The sequence below is a fragment of the Drosophila navojoa genome, chromosome 3 (assembly GCF_054131105.1).
Source record: "Drosophila navojoa isolate 15081-1374.11 chromosome 3, UAZ_NAV_1.0, whole genome shotgun sequence".
NCBI classification, from domain to species: Eukaryota; Metazoa; Arthropoda; class Insecta; order Diptera; family Drosophilidae; genus Drosophila; species Drosophila navojoa.
Window position 1 is genome coordinate 29219390 of NC_142891.1, and position 20835 is coordinate 29240224.

General features: G+C 45.1%; 2 protein-coding genes across 2 annotated transcripts; one reads left to right on the plus strand and one right to left on the minus strand.

Moving 5' to 3' along the window:
• Positions 1 to 1146: 1146 nt before the first annotated feature.
• Positions 1147 to 3836, minus strand: LOC149091972 (uncharacterized). Its single transcript, XM_089257790.1, has 2 exons — positions 1318 to 3836; positions 1147 to 1281 (listed from the first exon to the last, which is right to left on the minus strand). The coding sequence occupies exon 1, from the start codon at positions 2764 to 2766 to the stop codon at positions 1531 to 1533; it is 1236 nt and encodes a 411-aa protein (XP_089113916.1). The 5' UTR covers positions 2767 to 3836; the 3' UTR covers positions 1147 to 1281; positions 1318 to 1530.
• A 6581-nt stretch (positions 3837 to 10417) lies between these two features.
• On the plus strand, positions 10418 to 13725 carry LOC149091973 (uncharacterized). Its single transcript, XM_089257683.1, has 2 exons — positions 10418 to 10782; positions 11938 to 13725. The coding sequence occupies exons 1-2, from the start codon at positions 10778 to 10780 to the stop codon at positions 13124 to 13126; spliced, it is 1194 nt and encodes a 397-aa protein (XP_089113809.1). The 5' UTR covers positions 10418 to 10777; the 3' UTR covers positions 13127 to 13725.
• The last annotated feature ends 7110 nt before the right edge of the window (positions 13726 to 20835 follow it).

The window sequence follows — 20835 nt, forward strand, 5'->3', positions numbered from 1 at the left end:
GCGCGGGCCTCCAATCTCGTCAACGCAGATTGGTCCTTGGTCCTTCGACGCCTTTTGTAGATTGTTGCGGACCACTTCGAAGATTTCCTTCATCGTTTCTTTCCTTGTTGTTAAGGAAGTCGACTTCCCTCGTTGCCGACCCGGGAGTGACTTCATCGTAGAGAGCAGACGGGAGGCGAGGCTCTCTACCCATCATCAAGAAAGCCGGCGTGAATCCGGTAGAATCTGCGACACTAGAGTTGATCGCTAGCGCTATCTCCGGCAACAACACATCCCACGAACTCTGGTGTCCCTCGATGTACTGGGCTATCATCGTTTTTACGGTGCGATTAGTCCTCTCGGTGGGATTTTCCTTCGGGGAGTACAGGGCAGTGAACTGTAACCGCACCCCTAAGGATTCCATGAAAGACCGGAAGCCTTTGCTCGCAAATTGTGCGCCATTGTCACAGATGAACATCTTAGGCACTCCGAATCGACCCAAAATGCGCTCTCTAAACGCCGCCTGCAGCAGCGCTGTTGTGGCCCTCCTCAGTGGTACCAGATCCACCCACTTAGCGAACGCATCGTGGAACACGAGTAACATTGTGTTCCCACGCTTCGACCGAGGCAAGGGACCCACGAAGTCCGCGCACAGAATCGCCATGGGCTCTGCTACTTGCCTAGTCAGCATCTGACCCGCTGGCTTGTGTTGTTCGCTCTTGAACTTCTGGCATTCCTCGCATCGCCTCACATACCTGGCTGCTTCCCGGAACATCCCTGGACAGTAGTATCGCTGCGCCAGCCTCATGACCGTTTTCCTCACGCCTTGGTGCCCTGCCGTGGGAGCACCATGGCATTCCTGCAGTTCTCTCTTCCGCTGGTGAGTTGGGACGCACAATTTCCAGGGAATATAGTCCTCATCATCCGTCCGGTGGCCAAGGTTACGGTACAGCTGTCCGTTCTCCTCAACGTAATCCTTGAATTTCTCTGGATCTTCTTTGAGCCTCCCGCGCATTCTCGTTATTCACTTGCAAGGGTGATTGGCCTCCAACATTTGCTGGCAGCTATCCACGGGTTGTCGAGAGAGTGCGTCCGCCACAACATTCAATTTCCCTCGTCGATAGGGGATGTCGAACTGAAATTGTTGTAGCTCCAGTGCCCACCTCGCGATCCTCCCCGTGGGCCTCTCTATCGAGTTGAGCCACTTCAACGCCAAGTGATATGTAACCACCTCAAATCGATAGCCCTCGAGATAGCACCGCATTTTCCTGATCGCCCAGACAATCGCGAGGCACTCCTTTTCTGTAGCTGAATAATTCAGCTCTGCTTTCTTCCTACTAGCGCATGCAATCACCTTTTCCTCGCCTTCGACCTCTTGCGTGAGCACTGCGCCCAAGCCGTAATCGCTGGCATCCGTCTGTAGCACGAACCTCGCTGAAAAGTCTGGACACGCCAACACCGGCGCGGTCGTGAGACTCTCTTTGAGTTCCTTTAATGCCTCATCCTGCTCCTCGTTCCATTCCCATTTCTGGCCCTTCTTAAGGAGTCTCGTCATTGGTTCCACCATCGACGCGAAGTTCGGCACAAATCGACGCCATTCCCAGACACTGTCGTAACTCCTTGAGGGTCGAGGGTGCCGGAAAACGGCGGATCGCCTCGACCTTTGCGGGATCCGTGCATATCCCTTCTTCGCTGATGACATGTCCGAGATAGACCAACCTTGGTCTTCTTCTTTACTAATACGATGGGCGCACTATGCGGACTTCGCGAAGGCTCGATAGCTCCAGCTCGAATCAACTCGTCTACCTGTTCGTCGAATACTTTCCTCATAGCCGGATTCTTGGGATAATATCTTTGCTTAAGAGGCTTATTATCCCGTATCCTTATGCTATGCTCGGCGATATTTGACACTCCGTCCATTCCCTCGAAGAGCGCCAGCTCTGCTACCAGGAACTCTTTCAACTCGTCCTCCAGATCCTCCGGCCACCCTGTGTCGTCAGGAGAGGACTCTGTATTCTCCTCATCCCTTTCTTGGCTTATTGGATTCCGCGGTGACTGACTACTCCGAATTTTGCCGACGTCCTCCGCCTCCAATCCCACCAACTTAACTTCCGGGGGACGCTCCTCCGGCCCTTTTCCCAGATCCTTCGTCCTCGCTAGCTGAGGACACTTAACGTATTCTTCCTGCTGCTTCTTGCGACCTCTCTTGATCGACTGAGCAGGTGGCTCGCCACTCCTCGACGTGCCCTGCTCATCGACCGCCAGTCCTTCGCCCACTGACGCCGCGCCCACCTTCTGCGTCGTGGACCAACACGGTGCCTCGGGGCCTCTCTTCCTTTCCTGTTCGCGAGCCCTTGATCGAGCAAGCGATTGTGGCCCTCCTGACCGGTCGCTCTCTTTCGATATGTCTGGCCCGCCTCTCAGGGACGCCTCTCCGTTCAGCTCGTCCTTCATCCTCATTGTGAGTGCCACGTTGCCACAATACAACGTGGTGTCTATAGCGCACAAGGAATCCATTCCCAGAATAAGGTGGTCCAGCATCGTCGGCATGACGAGCAGGGTCATTTTCATAGCCTTTCCTGCGAGACTCACCTCCACATTTATCCTCTTTGTTATCTCCAGCGTGGATCCATCGGCCAATCTAATCCGTGACTGCATCTCCTGGATCTCGCCTCGGATCGCCTGGGTTATTTGGTCGATTTTCGGCCGGCTTCGACCATGCAGTCTTCGTTCTTTCCGCTGCAGCCTTTCTGCCCTGTTCCCTCCTCTGACCTTGGACATTTTCATACTCGGCTGCCATCTGCGTGAGTTGCGTCAGCGTGACAAAGTCATGACGCCTAACGTACAAGCGATAATCCGGGACAGTGTTCTCATAGGCTCGATACAGCTCCTGCGCCGCGCTATATCGTGCCTGCCGCATCAACAACCTAAGCTCGACCAGGTAGTCCTTGAAACTTTCTCCTTCTCTTTGATGGCGCGACCTTATTTGATCCTCCAGTCGCTCGAAATACTGCGGGGGGAGGAAGCAATCCAAGAATTCCCTCCTGAAATCGGCCCACAAAGAATCCCTCAACCTGCTGGTCAAGAACCACTTCGCCGCCTTATCCGCGAATACTTCGCTCATCGCCCATGGCATCTGATCCAGCCCGATGCCATAAGTGATCGCCCTTTCTTCCACGATCTCTACGAAGCCTAACGGGTCCGTTCGTCCATCGTACCGCATGCCCCATTTACGAACTTGCTCGGCGACCCCCTAGGGCGGTGACCTCTCCGACGGGATCGCGGGCGCGGGGACTTGTCGACCAGCCTTCGAAGTCGTCGCTAACGCCTCGTCCTCTCCAGTGTTGCTAAACTCCTTCCGCTCTTCACGACGCCGCACCGCCGCGCTGTTCGCCATGGGCACCCTCAGTCTCAGGGACTCTGTCTGAGCGGGGCCTTGATCTTGAACTTTTCGTAAATCCGGCTCCGATTTCTGATAAGCTCGGCTGCCCATGCTTGGCGCAGTGCCTCTCATAGTGAACTCGGATCCCTTCGCGAAACGCTTCTCGATCTCGGCCAATCTCGCTTTGGCCTCCGCCGAATAGTTATTGCTTTGTATGAATGTAGAGAGTCTTTTCCTCAGATCCTCTACTCGGCCTTCGCCATCCAGGCCGAACTCTCGAGCTATTTTGATAAGCTCCTCCTTGCACCGGTGGTAAATCCACCCGACGCTCAATCCCGGGTTATGATATTCGGCGTCTTCCATTTCAAATGTTTATTTATCTCTCTCAGTTTATTCAAATCTTATTCCGTAACCGCTATTCTATTTATTTGTTCCTTTCCTATTCTCCCGTTTTTTCCCTTCTATTCTTGTTTGTGTATATACATCTCCCTTTTTCCGGTTACTAGACTGTTTTCTTCAGTTTCTTATACAATTTCGCTTACATGTACCATTCTTTTTCATTTCGTTTCCTCTTAATCTACCCTTTGTTCCCTTTATCGTATCTTTATTTTACTATCCTTATTTCCTCTTAGTCTATTTCGTTGTTATATTTTATTTTTATTTTTATTTATACATTCGTTTTATTTATATTTTTATTTTTATATATATCTCTTGTTTTTTTTATTTTTTTTTTCCCCCGCCTTTCACCTATTTCGTACCGTTCCGCCTCTCTTTATTCGCTTTTTAATTCACTTATGTTCGTTCAACTGACTTTATATCGTCTTCTCTTCGCATCCCTTTATCTGCTTTCAATTAAATTTTCTTTGCTCCCTCAAACACCCGTTTCATTCCCTTTTCGCTTCTCTTCATACGCTTTTACTGTATCTTCCCTTAGTTTAGCTTACTTTATTTCATCTTCATCACCTTACTTTTACTTTCTTTCGCTACCTTTGCTCAACTTTCTTCGTTACTTCACTCCATCTTCACTATCGAATCTTGCCCTTCTTCATTTTCTACTTGTTTCACCTCTCTTCACTTTACTCTTGCTAGATTTTGCCTCGTTCTCTTACTTTACCTTCTCACTTCTTGAATACATCCTACTTCACCCTGCTTTATCCTGATTCGCTCCGCCTTGTTTATCTGCCGCATATCCTTTCTAATTGGTTTTATTTTATTTTATATTTTATTTTAGTTTATTTTTATAAAATAAAATAAAATGTTATTTGATTTTACTTTATTTTATTTTCATTTATTTTTATTTATTTTTATTTTATTTTATTTTTATTTTATTTATTTTGATTTTTTTTTTATTTATTTATTTATTTAATTTTGTTTTTTATTTTTATTTATTTAATTTTTTTATATTTTTTATTATTATTTGTATACTCATTCACGTTTTGTGCAATGTCCGTCTTGCTGTCCGTCCGTCCGTCTGTCCGTATGAACGCAGTTCATTTCGCCTCTAGCTAGAGACTTGAAATTTGGAACACATACTCGTATATAAAGTGTTAAAATTTTCCCGATCCGCCCACTAGGGGCATGGCAAATCGGAAAATGCATTTTCCGATATACCAGAAATCATGTTAGTTGAAGAGCTAGAAAGTTGAAGTTTGGTATGTAGATCCGCGTTGACCCCCCAAGTCCAAAAAGCTATGAAGGATATATCTACGCCCATTGGGGGCGTGGCAAATCAGATAAAACTGTATCTCCTAAAGTTCTAAAGCTAGAACGTTGAAATTTCGCACGTGAGCTAATGCTATAATTCTATAATGACTGATGAAAAAAAAAAAAATTGTAAGTCTAGGCCTACTAGGGGCGTAGCAAATCGGACCTGAAGATATAGTGATTTTTTTAATTCTTCAATACTTTAGGCACTATTAATGCTAGAGACCTGAAATTTAGTGTATACACGTTGGACCTCCAAAGTCCAACGAGCTGTGATGGATTTTTTTCGCCCAAAGCGGGCGTGGCAAACCGCAAAACTTTATATCTCCTACAGTTTAAGAGCTAGAAGCTTCAAATTTGGATAGTTGAGTTACTGGTAACCTCCTCTATCGATGCCCCAAAAATAATTGTGATTGGAGCGTTGTTTGGGGGCGTGGCAAATCAAAAATACCCTGTAATTTTCAGCGTAAGCATTCAAATTTCGCACTTACGTTACCGTTAGCTCTTTCTAAGAACTGGCCAAAAATGGGGTGTCTACGGCCACTAGGGGCGTGGCAATTGGCATTTGTAGTATCAAATTGCGACATTTATATGCTTGAGCTATCTATGTACATATGTACATGTATATACAAATAGGCTTAATAGGCATTGATAATACGGAAGGAAAGATTTTTATAAAAGCCATGTTTGTCAAAATAACAAAAAAAAATTGAACCGGCGCCTTTACCGACAGCGCCACCACCTACCGTAAAAAATTGTAATTAAAATGAAATCCAAAAATAAGATTCTTGTTATGAAAGTAGCGGATGGTAAACTCAAGAACAAAGCAAAAACAATGAGTCTCATTTCAACGCTAGAGTATGCAATTATGTGTACATACATACACACATACAAATGAGCGCGTGCATAAGAAAGGCTGGAATGCTTGATGCTACATATGCGTGCAGACTTATGTACATACATATACATGCATATATGCGTACATACATATTATGAGGGCTCTTTAAGAAGAAACAAATTTAAACTTATAAAATTGTTGAATTAGAAAAAAGAATGAAATATCTATTTTATAAAAAACGAAATATGTATGAAAAAAAAACTTAACCTTGATGGGGACTTGAACTTCCGCCATTGTAACATAACTTGCGACGCCTTTAGCGCCCACGCTATCGCTTTGCTTTACAAACTGGTAGCTAAAATACAATAAGCTAATAACAGAGCGTCATCTGACAAAACTACAATAACAGCTAGAAAATCCAGAAATCAATCGCAATTCTTAGAATGCTAAAAAGCGCGCTTTTGTAATGTAAGCAAACGCTAAAGAATCTGCAATATGTGTGGCCGAAAGCTATCAAAGAAAATTACCATACATTTGTACTCAAAAAGTGCACGATCAATATAATAAGTATCGATTACTCGATAAAATTTTTGTACTAATTTTTTTTTAAAGCCAAATTAAATTAAATTTACAAAAGGACTGTGAATGAGTATTCCGCAGTCGGTAGCGCCCGACTGCAACGTTCTTACTTGTTTTTATATATATTTATATTTATCTATATTTATTTTTATTTATTTTTATTTATTTTATTTTATTTTATTTTATTTTATCGGATATGCCCCAGGTAGGGTATCGCGAAATACTGCAACGGGCAAATAAACTAGAGTAGCCGAGCTGCACAGTGGGCCTCAGGCCGCCAAAACGGACAAGTCTCAACGAAACGCATTTTCACTCCAACATGTCGGATATGCCCTAAGTAGGGTATCACGAAACCATGTATCGGATAAGTGGCCAAAATTTACCCTCTCTCTCCTTCTCTCACTCGCTCATCCGCTCATGCTCATATGTACATAACTAGGTTTTCCCCTTGGTACCCGCTGCACTCGTCCCACCGTGCGCCTAGGTTTTGTGGCCCTCGCGCCGTTAAGCCGCTCTCTGGCCGAACGGTTAATCCAACGCACACCAGTCTGCGTAAATATATGTCCACTTTGTTTATGCATATGCATGCGCCTATGCCCGCATACTCATATACACCAATGCTCATGTGTTTATATCCTGTAATAATAAAAGAATAAAACGAACTGATATGTTTGGTGTTCATTGAGCGAATGCTTTATTGAATTCGAAAAGGTTTTGTCTTAGCCTAAATACATAAAGTTTACATAAAGAATTCTGTCGCTAAAAGCAGCGGGAGAATGGGAGTATATAGCATGTGTGTGTATATATGTTTGTAGGTATATGCAGAAGGCATATACATTTTAGCGTTCAAGCTGCGGCGTAACAATGCTTACGTTGCAGATCCCACGCTGCAGGCCGATCTATACATAAGTGACCGATCATATTACGGCACTTATGTATAGCTGTTATAATATAAATAAAGCAAACAAAGTGTTGCTATGTTGTGAGCATGATAATCTTCGGGCATATGTAAAATCATTTATTGTATACACTACTATACTGTGAGCATATGCTTATATGTCATACAACATACTACACCTCCCCTTTTTAAAAAAATTACGTAATATAATGTAGTTATTTAAAAATAAAAAAATTTGTTTTTATATATTTATAGCTATGTTGTATTCTTAAAACAAAATATTATACTTTTTTTTAAATTAATTTTTTGTATCATTTTTTTGTTTTTTTTTTTACATTTTTTTGTGTATTAAATTTTTAATGAATTAAAATAATATATATATATATATATATATATCCTTAAATTGGTTGATCAGACCAATCTTATATCTTATCTATTTTTGAATTTATGAACTGTCTTTGTAATCACCTAAGACTCGTATGGACCTCATATGGACCTAATGTCTGTTTTGTGCTTTTGTTCAGTAGACGTCATATTGTCTATCTTTAAATATTTGCACGTGTCATTAATTGTGGTATTATTACTTTGTTTCCATGTCCGTAATGAACGCCTTCATTGGACCATGTTTTAGAACAAAAGTTTTTTAATATTGCTTTGGCAACATTTGTTGCACTTTTAATTGCAATCTCAAATAGTGTAATTATAATTGTATGTAAACAGTATCGCTTCTCGATCGCTTTTAATTATTAGTGTCACCGGCTTGAGTAGCGCTACTCTAAAATATATTATTGCCCATATTATTGAAAGAATCATTTGAAACTAGTTCAAAGATCTTTTGCACGGTGCCTCTTGTGTTGCTGATTATATATACACCGGCTTGTCATGCAAGCCTTTGGAAAATCTGACCTAAGTCAAGAATTCCATTGGAGTGTAAGGCGGCCTTTTTGCCCACCTTACATGTTGAATTATAGTTGTTGAGTTTAGATGAGATTGGTAGCAAGTAAGTTAATGAATTGAATTGAAATGGGTTATAGTCGTTAAGTTTATATCACATTTGTAGTGACTAAGTTGATGAATTGAATTGAATTAGTTGATCTTTATAGTTGTTAAATCTGTTATAGTTATAGTTGTTAAATTGTTATAATTAAGTTGGGTTGGATTGATTTTGTAGCCATTAAGTTGATATCTTATAGTTGTGGTATATTTTAGTAGATAATAAGTTAGATAGTAAGCAGGCTAAGCGTTAGTTTGTAAGATAATCAAGTAGATATAAGTGCCATAGCTATTAACTCTAGACAGTAAGCAAAATTCAAATTAGTGGGCGGGCACACGATCAGCAATGCAACCGTGCGGCTTGAAAGCTCGCGGCTGTGGATTGCATTGCTGGTCGCGTGGTGAAATCTGGAGAGCGGGAGGAGAGGCTTGAAAGCTGCGCACAGATTTCAGTCGGTTTTTGGCTCTCGGTCTGAGCAGTAGTAGTACGTTTTTGGCTCTCGGTCTGAGCAGTAGCAGTACGTTTTTGGCTCTCGGTCTGAGCAGTAGCAGTAAGTTTTTGGCTCTCGGTTTGAGCAGTCGAAAATAAAAGATAAAGGAAAAGGAAATAAAAGAGAATTGATAGGCAAAGGGTAGCACGTGTAAGGTAATACATGAAATAAAAATGAGAAAAGTACATAGAAACAGTTGCGCATTTATTTGTGGTTAGCATGCGTCACTCGATCGCCGCAGCCTTCCCACGTGCTAACGTGTAGGCGTGGACGGCGAGCTCAGGCTGCGCGGCCGTTTGATACGTAATAACTTCCCCACCCTCTCCTATTTCTCTAACCACGTAAAGTCCCGTATCTACTTACAAATTTCTTGTGAGTTATGGCCCTGGGCAGACTGAGACTCTGACCCCGGCTGGAAAACAAAATGTAACCTTACAAGTGGCGCCCGAGCAGGGACGCGGGGCTAGAGAGAGTGTGGTATACGGGCGGCATAAAAACCCGCCGGCATACCCAAATAGAGGTGACGGGTAATAGAGGTGATTGTGTAGTTATTTGGCGGTTAATTTGAATATAGACAGTGTGCGCATAAAAGCAGAAAAAGGCAAGAACATTCATGAAAAGTGCGAGAATTAAAAAGTGATGACACCCTACGACGGCCGCGGGGTCGGGGGGTCAGAAATTTCGAGAAGCGTCGAGCGAAAAACGGGACTAGAAAACCGTTGCGGCGCCAAAAAGTACAGTGCGCGCGAAAATATTACGCAGAAGCGTAAAACCGAAAACGCATGTGCATAAGCATGTGCACGCGCGGGGGCAGCGTAGCGAGCGTCGCCGAAATGAAGCAAAGGGAAGTGGTAAGAGCAGAGTGTGTATATATGTATGCACACATCGAAAGTAAGTAACAGAGGACAAAAGGAAAAAAAAAAGGCGGTCAGAGTGAACGAAGTTAAAAATCAAGAAGATCATTGGGGCCGCTGCAATTGCATCAAAGAGTTAATGGTTGAGCAGAAAAGTGGTTATAAATGAAGTAAGAGGAAAAGTGAAAGCATTTAGTGCCGACGGCAAGCGAATATACCCGCCATAAGAAAGTGTAGTTGTGAAAAAGACACAGTCAAGAAAACGCGCGTAGTCAAGGGTGCAAGTGTGCATATATATACGTGAGTGAATGTAAGGATTAGCGGGGAGAGAACGAAAAGTGAAATAGTGAAGTGTATATATGTGTGTGCGCATAGACGAGGGCGCATACGTATGTATATGTATGTATGTATATATATATATTTTTATATATATATATATATGTATATATATATGCGTGTATGTATGTACATGCATGTACGACAGTTAGTTAAGAGAGGGTGAGCGGCGGAGTGTATATATGTATGTGCGTGGGTGCATGCGTGCGTATATATGTATATACACGCGAAGCGCTCAGTTAAGAGAGTGAATAGTGAAGAGTACTACGCGCGCGTAGACAAGAGTACATACATACGTATGTGCATATGTAGGTGAGAGAACAAATTGAGAGAGAGAGAGCGATCGGCCAAGCGTATGTGTGAGGATGCACATATGACACTGAGCGATTTTTTGGTATGCTTGCGCATGCGGGTGCGTGTATGTGTGTAGTTATGCGCATATGACACCGGGCGATTTTGGCTAATGCGCATGTGACACTAGGCGATTTTTCGGATGCGCATATGACACGAGGCGATTTTGATAGTGTTGAGTGGACAATAGGCCGAGACCAGTGAAAATAAAATAAAATAAAATAAAATAAAATAAAATAAAATAAAATAAAATAAAATAAAATAAAATAAAATAAAATAAAATAAAATAAAATAAAATAAAATAAAATAAAATAAAATAAAATAAAATAAAATAAAATAAAATAAAATAAAATAAAATAAAATAAAATAAAAATGAAGTGAGGCGATATGAGATAAAGTGAAGAGAAAATGCGGCAAGAAGAACTGAAACGGAGTGAATCAGAATAAAAGCGGAGTAACAAAGATAAGAGTAAAGGGAGATAAAAGCAGGCGGAACAAGCAGAGACGGGGAAGCCAAGTAAAGCAACTAGAGTAAAGACAAGAGGAGTAAGTCGAGTAAAACGGTAGTGAAAGCAAAGCAAGTGGAAGTGAACGAACTGGGATAAAGGCATAAAGTTGAGTTGAATGGGCGAACGGAAAGTGAGAAAAGTAAGGGGAGTATGATCAATTAAGGAGCAAAAGTGGAAGAAAAGAGAAGAGATGAAACAAAGTAAAATAATCTAAACTTGGTTAAGAAAGAACGAAGAAAAGAAATAAAACAAAGTAGATTAAGAAGCATAAATAAAGCGAAATAAAAATAAAGTAAAACAAGAAGAGCAAAGAAAGAGAAGTAAAGTAAATTGAGGAAAATAAAAGTAAAGAAATAAAAGAAAGTACATTAAGAAGATTGAGACAAAAGAGAATAAAATAGATTAAGACGAACAAAGAAAAGTAAACCAAAACTAGAATAAGTGTAATATAAGACAGTTGTATAAGACAGAATTGTATAAGATAATAAAAATTTGGAAAAAAAATATATATATAATAATAAAGAAAGAGAAAAAAAAGGAGAAATAAAAAAGTAAGAAAAGAATAAGAAGAAAAAAAAAATACATAAATGAGAAAAAACAGAATAAAAGAAAAAAAAATAAATAAGAAAAAAAAGAAAAAAAGAATAAGAAAAAAAAGGAGAGAAAAATAAAATAAATAAGAAAAAATAAAAAAAAGGAATAAAAAGAAATAAAAGAATAAGAAAAAAAAAGGAGAGAAAAATAAAATAAATAAGAAAAGGAAAGAAAAGAATAAGAAAAAAAAGAGAGAAAAATAAAATAAATAAGGAAAAAAAAGGGAAAAGAGAGAAAAGAAGAGCTAAACGACTAGTATAGGTAACCAAAGACACAGAGCATCCAGGCATCAAGGATGGAAGGAGCGGCATCCCACAGCTCGGGACTGAACGTCGGCTGGGTTTACCAGCGCTGCAAAGAAGAATTGATAGCGGTTGCACGAGATCTCGGCCTTGACGACGAGGGCCGCGTGGAGGATTTAAGAAAGAGGTTGTCGTCCTACATCCAGGGCGGTAGCTATTCAGCGGAAGTCAGAGGACGACTGACCGAATGGGAGGCACGATTCTCTTCGGGAGGCGCGATGTCAAGCATGGGCAGCCGCGCATACCAGAAGTCAGAGCCCGATCTGCGAAAGATCCAGGAGAGTGGTGCTATTTCGACGGCGCCGCTGAGGCTTAGCGTACCGACGGCGAGCAGCATGGCTGGGAGCCAGAGGGACGAAAAGTCGAAGGTATCCGGCAATGGAGGCGAGATGAGTGTTGAGCGTCGAACTCCAGCGCTCTCACCGCCACCAGAGAGGCATCCGCCTTGGAATATCGCCGAGCAAGTCAGGAAGTGGGGAATGAAGTACGACGGTCGGTCGGATCCCCTCGGCTTCATCGAAATCTTGGAGGAACGAGCCATAACTTATGGAATCGAGCTGGACAGGATGCCGAGGGCGCTGAGCGAGGTGTTGGTCGACAAGGCGGCCAAGTGGTTCCTGACCAGCGGGCTAAGAGATGTGCCCTGGTTGGAGTTCAAGAAAGAGTTCTTGGATTTCTTCTTACCTCCCCAATACCTCGAGCGTCTGGAGGACCAGATCCGGGCGCGCCGGCAGCGGGAAGGCGAACCTTTCAAGGACTACTTGATTGAGCTACGTCTATTGATGCGTCAGGCTGGATATAGCCAGGCCCAAGAATTGAATAGGGCCTACGAGAACGCATCCCCGGAATACAGATTATATGTACGGAGGCACGATTTCTCATCTCTAACACAGCTGACCCAGATGGCCGCGGAGTTCGAGAACGTGAGGAGTCAACACAGAGAGCAAGGAAGGAAGGCTACGGTGGAGACCATCTGGCCCAAGCCAGTGGAGGCGCGGCAGAGCAATCCCTTTCGCGCAAAGACAGCTGATCCCCGATATAGAGGACAAGCCGGGGGGCAGAGGGAGACGCCTGCGACGAGACCTTCGACGGAGGCAGCTAGCCGGATGATGGCCCAGGACGCTGGACCTAGGCCAAGCCGAGTTTGTTATCGATGTGCACAACCCGGTCATTTCGCACGGGAGTGTCATAACGCGCAGGTGGCGTTTTGTCGACACTGTGGTCAGCGAGGCCGGACTGCGAGGGAGTGCTGCGAACGAGACAGCTCGGGAAACGGCCAGGGGCGCCCTCCAAGAGAGCGGAGCGGCGCCAATTGAACATGGAAGATGAGGAGAGGAACCCACTCCGAGTAAAAGAGTGGAAGATCGTCGCGTCGGTGATGGTCGGGGGTCAAAGGATGACCGCCACGATCGACACCGGGGCCACGCGCAGTTTTGTCAGTGAGGGCTGCGCGCGCCGACGGACGATAGGAGGCGAGCGTTGCCAGGTTGAGTCGTGGATCAGGCTGGCCGATGGATCAGCACTGGACGTGACGGAGATGGTGAGGACAGATGTGAGCCTGGCAGGGAAAACGGCGGAAGTAAATTTACTAATAATGCCGACCATGCTGGACCATGTCATCCTCGGCATGGACTTCCTATGCGCCATCGGCACTACGGTGCGTTGCGGCAACGCGGAGCTCGAGATAAGGATGGTGGACGACGTGGGAGAAGGAGCATCGCCGTCAATGGAACAACGAGTGGAGAAAGGCAGCAGTAGTTTTGGAAAGCAACGCCCTCTCGTTGAGGGAGTGAAGGAGTTGGGCTCGGAGGCGTTGCACGAGGCCGCAACGCCAAAAGAGGGCCTAAAGTCGGTAGTCGCAGTATCGACGATCGGCGTCCAGCAAGCGTCGAGCCAAAGCACACCGCCCGACGGAAACGGAGATAAGAGGAAAAGAATGGAAAAGGGAGCGCCGGAGGAGAGACTAAGAGGAAGTCTCCCAGCGACAAGGAGAGATAAAAAGGAAAAAAGCAAGATGATAGAGGACAAAAGGGGGCTGGGCCTCCCGCGAGAGCTGTGAAGCAGAGCGAGGATTTGGAGAGCGAACCCGAGGAGCGGTCGCCGGAGTTTAAATCAGTCGAGTTGGAGAAGAAAGGTGAGCCCGAGGGCGGCCCACTGACAAGAGAAGCAGCAGAGAGCGAATACGGAGGATATGAACGGTCCGCGCCCAATAGCAAGGAGTGGCCGGACGAGTTAGAGAAAGAATTGCAAGAATTCCTCGAGGCAGAGTTGGCATTGTTCGAGGACCTCAGAGGCGTGACGCACATCGCTGAGCATAGCATCCGGATGAAGGACGACAAGCCTTTGAAGCAAAGGTACTACCCTAAAAATCCGGCTATGCAAAAGGTGACCGACGAACAGGTGGACGAGCTGCTTCAAGCTGGAGCGATTGAACCGTCGAAGAGCCCACACAGCGCACCCATAGTCTTGGACAAGAAAAAGACTGGGGATTGGCGCATGTGCGTAGATTATCGACAGCTCAACGCTCACTCAGTCCCGGATGCGTACCCTGTCCCGCGGATTCTTCACATTTTGGAGAAGTTACGACACGCACGATTCATATCCACGCTGGATCTAAAGAGCGGTTACTGGCAGATCCCGATGGCGGCGGATAGCAGGGAGTACACGGCGTTCACCGTGCCAGGCAGAGGATTATTCCAATGGCGAGTGATGCCATTCGGTTTGCATTCGGCGGGGGCGACATTCCAGAGGGCATTGGATACGGTCATCGGGCCCGACATGGAGCCTCACGCGTTTGCGTATCTAGACGACATAGTGGTCATCGGAGCGACGAAGGAGCAACACGTGGCCAACCTGAAGGAAATTTTCCGGCGGTTGCGAAAGGCCAATCTCAGGCTCAACAGAAAGAAATGTAGCTTCTTTCGAGAGAGGTTGGCGTACCTTGGCCTCGTGATAAGCGGAGAGGGGATTTGCACTGATCCCGCGAAGGTCGAGGCGATACAGAGCCTCCCATCACCTTCGAATCTCAAGGAGCTGCGGCAGTGCCTAGGAATGGCATCGTGGTACCGACGCTTTGTACCAATCTTCGCGTCACTAGTACAAACGATGACGAAGTTGCTTAAGAAGGGCCAGAAGTGGATCTGGAGCGAGGAGCAGGAGGAGGCGCTGCGGAAACTCAAGGAGAGTTTGACAACCGCGCCTGTTCTGGCCTGTCCCGACTTCTCGGCCAAATTCGTGCTGCAGACCGACGCCAGCGACTACGGCCTCGGCGCAGTGCTGACACAAGAAGTCGAGGGGCAGGAGCGAGTGATAGCATATGCCAGTCGGAAGTTACTGAAGGCGGAGCTAAACTACTCGGCCACAGAGAAGGAGTGCCTCGCGATCGTCTGGGCGATCCGAAAGATGCGATGCTACCTGGAGGGCTACAGATTCGACGTGGTTACGGATCACCTGGCGCTGAAATGGCTCAACTCCATAGAAAGTCCCACGGGCAGGATCGCTCGGTGGGCGCTAGAGTTGCAGCAATACCAGGTCGACATACGTTATCGTCGAGGAAGCTTAAACGTAGTGGCAGACGCATTGTCCTGGCAGCCCATAGACAGTTGCGAGCAGGCCGTGGAGGAAAATCGCCCTTGCGGGTGGATAAAAAGGATGCGTGAAAGGATCGCAAAGGAGCCCGAGAAGTTCCAGGATTATGTGGAGGAGAACGGGCAGTTATATCGGAATATAGGCCATCGGATAGACGAGGAGGATTTTATCCCGTGGAAGCTCTGCGTCCCTAGCAGTTTGAGGGGCAGAGTGATGAAAGAGTGTCACGACGCTCCCACGGCCGGACATCAAGGTGTGAGGAAAACGGCAGCACGACTTGCACAAAGGTATTATTGGCCGGGCATGTTTCGAGATGCCGCCAAGTACGTGAGGTGTTGCGAAACGTGCCAAAGATTCAAATGCGTACAACAAAAGCCGGCCGGGCATATGCTCACCAGGCAGGTGGCGGAGCCAATGGCGGTCTTGTGCGCAGAGCCCGAGGCCAAAGGAGTCAAAATGAAGGAAATTTTTGACATAGTGCGTAGTAACCTGCAGCGAGCATCAAAGGATCAAAGCAGGCACTACAACTTGAGACGACGTGACTGGAGACCAGCGTTGGGTTCGGCAGTGCTGTTACGACAACATCAACTGTCGAACGCGGTGGAAGGATTCGCGGCGAAACTGGCGCCCAAATTCGACAGCCCCTACAAGGTCGTTAAATTCCTGTCCCCCAACGTGGTGCGCCTGACGAAGGAGGGCGAACGCAAGAGGAGGGTGGCCAACATTGCGCAGTTGAAGCCATTCCATCAAGAAGAGGAAGAAAGCGACACGATCCCGGAAACCGAGACCGGGGAAGCGGGGAACGTTCCTATACGGCGATCGTCAACTCGTCGGGGGGCGTGACGGTCGCTTTGTCGAAGTAAGGGGGGGGGGGGGGGGGGGGGTGTAAGGCGGCCTTTTTGCCCACCTTACATGTTGAATTATAGTTGTTGAGTTTAGATGAGATTGGTAGCAAGTAAGTTAATGAATTGAATTGAAATGGGTTATAGTCGTTAAGTTTATATCACAGTTGTAGTGACTAAGTTGATGAATTGAATTGAATTAGTTGATCTTTATAGTTGTTAAATTTGTTATAGTTATAGTTGTTAAATTGTTATAATTAAGTTGGGTTGGATTGATTTTGTAGCCATTAAGTTGATATCTTATAGTTGTGGTATATTTTAGTAGATAATAAGTTAGATAGTAAGCAGGCTAAGCGTTAGTTTGTAAGATAATCAAGTAGACATAAGTGCCATACCTATTAACTCTAGACAGTAAGCAAAATTCAAATTAGTGGGCGGGCACACGATCAGAAATGCAACCGTGCGGCTTGAAAGCTCGCGGCTGTGGATTGCATTGCTGGTCGCGTGGTGAAATCTGGAGAGCGCGAGGAGAGGCTTGAAAGCTGCGCACAGATTTCAGTCGGTTTTTGGCTCTCGGTCTGAGCAGTAGTAGTACGTTTTTGGCTCTCGGTCTGAGCAGTAGCAGTACGTTTTTGGCTCTCGGTCTGAGCAGTAGCAGTAAGTTTTTGGCTCTCGGTTTGAGCAGTCGAAAATAAAAGATAAAGGAAAAGGAAATAAAAGAGAATTGATAGGCAAAGGGTAGCACGTGTAAGGTAATACATGAAATAAAAATGAGAAAAGTACATAGAAACAGTTGCGCATTTATTTGTGGTTAGCATGCGTCACTCGATCGCCGCAGCCTTCCCACGTGCTAACGTGTAGGCGTGGTCGGCGAGCTCAGGCTGCGCGGCCGTTTGATACGTAATAACTTCCCCACCCTCTCCTATTTCTCTAACCACGTAAAGTCCCGTATCTACTTACAAATTTCTTGTGAGTTATGGCCCTGGGCAGACTGAGACTCTGACCCCGGCTGGAAAACAAAATGTAACCTTACAGGAGTACAAAATCGCTAACATCAATTCTTGCTATAATTTCTTCATGTTTCTAAAAACATGTCGATTTGTTATATGCAAGGCCACTACTTTTCATATTTCGTCATTACAAATGAAGTTGGGCTTAGAAGCGTTTGTTAAGAGATTGCTTAAGCAAATCTTCTTGAACTTATCCTGCAGGAATTTTTCTGTTTACTTGCCTGGTAGTGACTTCAGGATTTTCATAAAATTCATATTAAATCATAATTGTTTTGTATGTTGGATATTATTATATCCATTGTAGCTATTATGCCAAGATATTTTATGACGAAATATATAATAAGTTCAGGGCTGAAATCGACAATATCGAGTCAACAAGAACACAAAATTTCAAATGAAAAAGGATTAAAACAGAGTTGTGCAAATATAAATCAAATAAAACTTATCATTTTTTTGGTTTAAATTGGTATTTCTTGAATAGCTTTTCATACCTAATCGACCAACGCAGTGGTCTTCCTGGCTAATATTTGCATGGCTTTACGGGCTATGCTCTATACCGAGCAACGCAATCGTCGCTCAGTAGTACAATTTTACAATTCTTCTTCTCGCATATTATCTGTGCACACATATATGAACACCCACGATCGAATATTTCCATCCGCTCACCTCTTCGCACATATGTGCACACTCATATTCGTTTTCTTGCTCTCGCTCGCCCAAAGCGCTCGGTGTCGGCGGCGCAACTCTCAACTCAAAACTCTCCACGCAGAGTTGCGCCACCGATCGCAGATCGATCATTTACGCTTTGGGCGGCCTTTTTGAATGAAAATTTAAATAAACAAATACTATTCGATGGATTAACTTAAATTCTACTTACTATTTCCAAATCTTAACCTTAACCTTAACTAACTAAACTTAAAAAACTATAAATCCAATTCAATATTTTCATGCTTCACATTAAGTCAACTTAAAACCTACTTTATGCTTGTTTACTAATCTTATATAAACCCAATTCAATCCTTCATTTTTCATATTAATTCAACTTAAAACCTACTTCCTGCTTATCTACTAATCGCATATAAATCCAATTCAATCTTTCATTTTTCATATTAATTCAATTTAAGCCCTACTTTCCGCCTATCGAATACTCTTGTGAGGCGGTGATCGGCGAGCCGCCTCACAAGTCTCTAGCCCTTATATCTTCTGAGATAAATACGGACAGACAGACGGGCAGGCCCGAATCGACTCAGCTCGTCGTCCTGATCAAGAATATTTATGCTTTGTGGGGTCCGCCACGCCTCCTTCTGCCTGTTATGTATGTAACAACAAAACCCATCATACCCTGATTTCCCATTTTCAATGGGTTGAGGGTATACAAATATCGGGACAAGTTCTCGATTTTTGGAGAAAAACTCGATATGCACGTGATATACACGGCCTTAAGATATATTTTGCCAGATATATCAGGCATAAGTGTTTTGCATTGGTTTGTCATTTGTCTATAGGTTGAAGGAATAGTGTTTCCAAGATACCAATTCCAGATACTATTTCCACTTCGAAAATGAGCATGAAAAACATAAATAAATAAAGTAGCAGTGCCCACTACAGGCTTCACGCCGTGGTAGTCGGAGCAATATGGAGGCCATGATGGAGGAGGAGCTGCAAGCCTTCGCGCGCCGTTACTCGTTGCAGCGATCGCCGTAGCAACAACAGAGGGCGTTGCCGCAGCCGTCGACTTGTAATCAGTCTCCAGTGGCTGAGTGCCAGGCACCCAAGTCTTTAAAAGAAGCGTTAGCTCAAATGGAAGTTACGCTAGAGGGTTTGTCTGCCCTATTTGGGGGGCAGCGGCATATAAATGCAATAATGAGAGAAGAGCTAGGCTGGTCAGTCACCACAAGACGGCCGAAGCGTTCTGCAACCGACCGGTCAAAGACTGCGAGGTGCAGACCACGCTGGACAAGGAAGTAGCTAAAGGCTAAAACAGCGAGTGTTAGTGCTACAGCAGGTAGTAATACGCCCAAGCGGTCGAGGGAAGTTGCCACTGAGCAGAGGAAAACTCCCTCGAAAAAGCCGAGGCACAATAAAAGCGCAGCAAATCCAATAGAGCCAATGGCTCTACGGGCTGCAGCCGATAAAACCAACCAGGTAGGTCGAACGGACGAGTTCGAACAGCTGGACGGTTGTTAAGGGACGCAAGCCGCTGCAAAAACGTTTCAGAAGCGACGCCATCGCGGTTTCAGGTGTAGGTGGTTGCAGCTATGCGGACATGCTTCGCGGAGTCAAGAGCGATCCAAATTTAAAGCATCTGAGCGGCGACGTCCAAGGTATTAAGAAGACAGCTAAGGGCGACTTTTTGTTGCAACTGAGTAGGAAGCCGGAGCATAGCGCTGAGGCTCTGCACGAAGCTGTAAGCAAAGCCTTGGGTGACCGAGCGGTAGTTAAAACACTTACCGAATCGGCTCAAATTGAGATTCGCGACCTAGATGAGTTAGCAAGCAAAGAGGAGATCTTGGAGGCAATTAGGGTGGAGTTGAAGGATAGCTCACTCCCCATTGAGGCTATCAAATCGCTTCGGCCAGCTTTTGGTGGACAGCAAAGAGCTCCGGTTGCTTTTCCACTTGGGAAAGCCAAAACTGTGCTCAAGCTGTCCAAAATTAGAGTAGGATAAGTAGTATGCCGTATCCGAGCCGTGGAACAGCTTAAACGCTGTTTCAAGTGCCTCGATTACGGTCATATGGCAGCAAACTGTCGCAGCGACTGTGACCTAAAGGGCGCCTGTTTCAGGTGTGGAGAGATGGGTCACAGTGCAAAAGCATGCACCAAGCCACCAAAATGTAGCCTCTGCGTCCGGAAAGGTGAAAAGCATACGGACCATTCAGCAGGCAGCCTCAAGAGCTCATCCTACCGTGAAGCTGCTCGTAAAATGAAATGTTAAGGTTCTTGCAGCTTAACTTAAATCATTGTATTGCAGCCCTATTATATCTGGAGATTTTAACTCCTAGGCGTTAGAATGGGGTAGCCTCACAACAAATGCCAGAGGTCGTATCCTATTGGAGATCTTCGCAACACTAGATGCTCAACACTGGCCACGAGTACACCTTCAGTCGGGCGGGATATGGATCTGCTATCGACATTACTTTTGTCACTTCATCCGTCTTTCGGGGAGCAACATTGCGATAGCTATACGGGCAGCGATCATATGGCATTCACAATAGGTGAGTCACCTGCTAGGGCGTCAACCTTGTGGAGGGAGTTGTATCGGCTAGATACTTTTGATCCCGCGGTCTTCGCAGAGGCCATTCCGTCTCTGGGCACAATTGGTAATGCTGAGGCCAGAGCATGCCAAATGGTAGCCCAAATACAGAGTGCCTGAAATGGCAGCATGTTACGCCGCAAGCAGTTCACGCGACAGCAAGAGCCTACGTATATGTGGAATGCACAAATAGGTGACATTCGTCGCAAATGCATCCAGGCGAGAAGAAGCTACCAACGGGCTCGCGGTAGGTCTACGTTTTTTGAGAAACAATTAGCTTACCAGGCAGCTAGAAGACAGCTGAAGAGAGCCATTCGGGCAAGCAAAAGAGA

Excerpts from the sequence above, each read along its gene's own strand:
- LOC149091972 (XM_089257790.1), bottom strand. The coding sequence starts at position 2,766 with ATGAAAATGTCCAAGGTCAGAGGAGGGAACAGGGCAGAAAGGCTGCAG.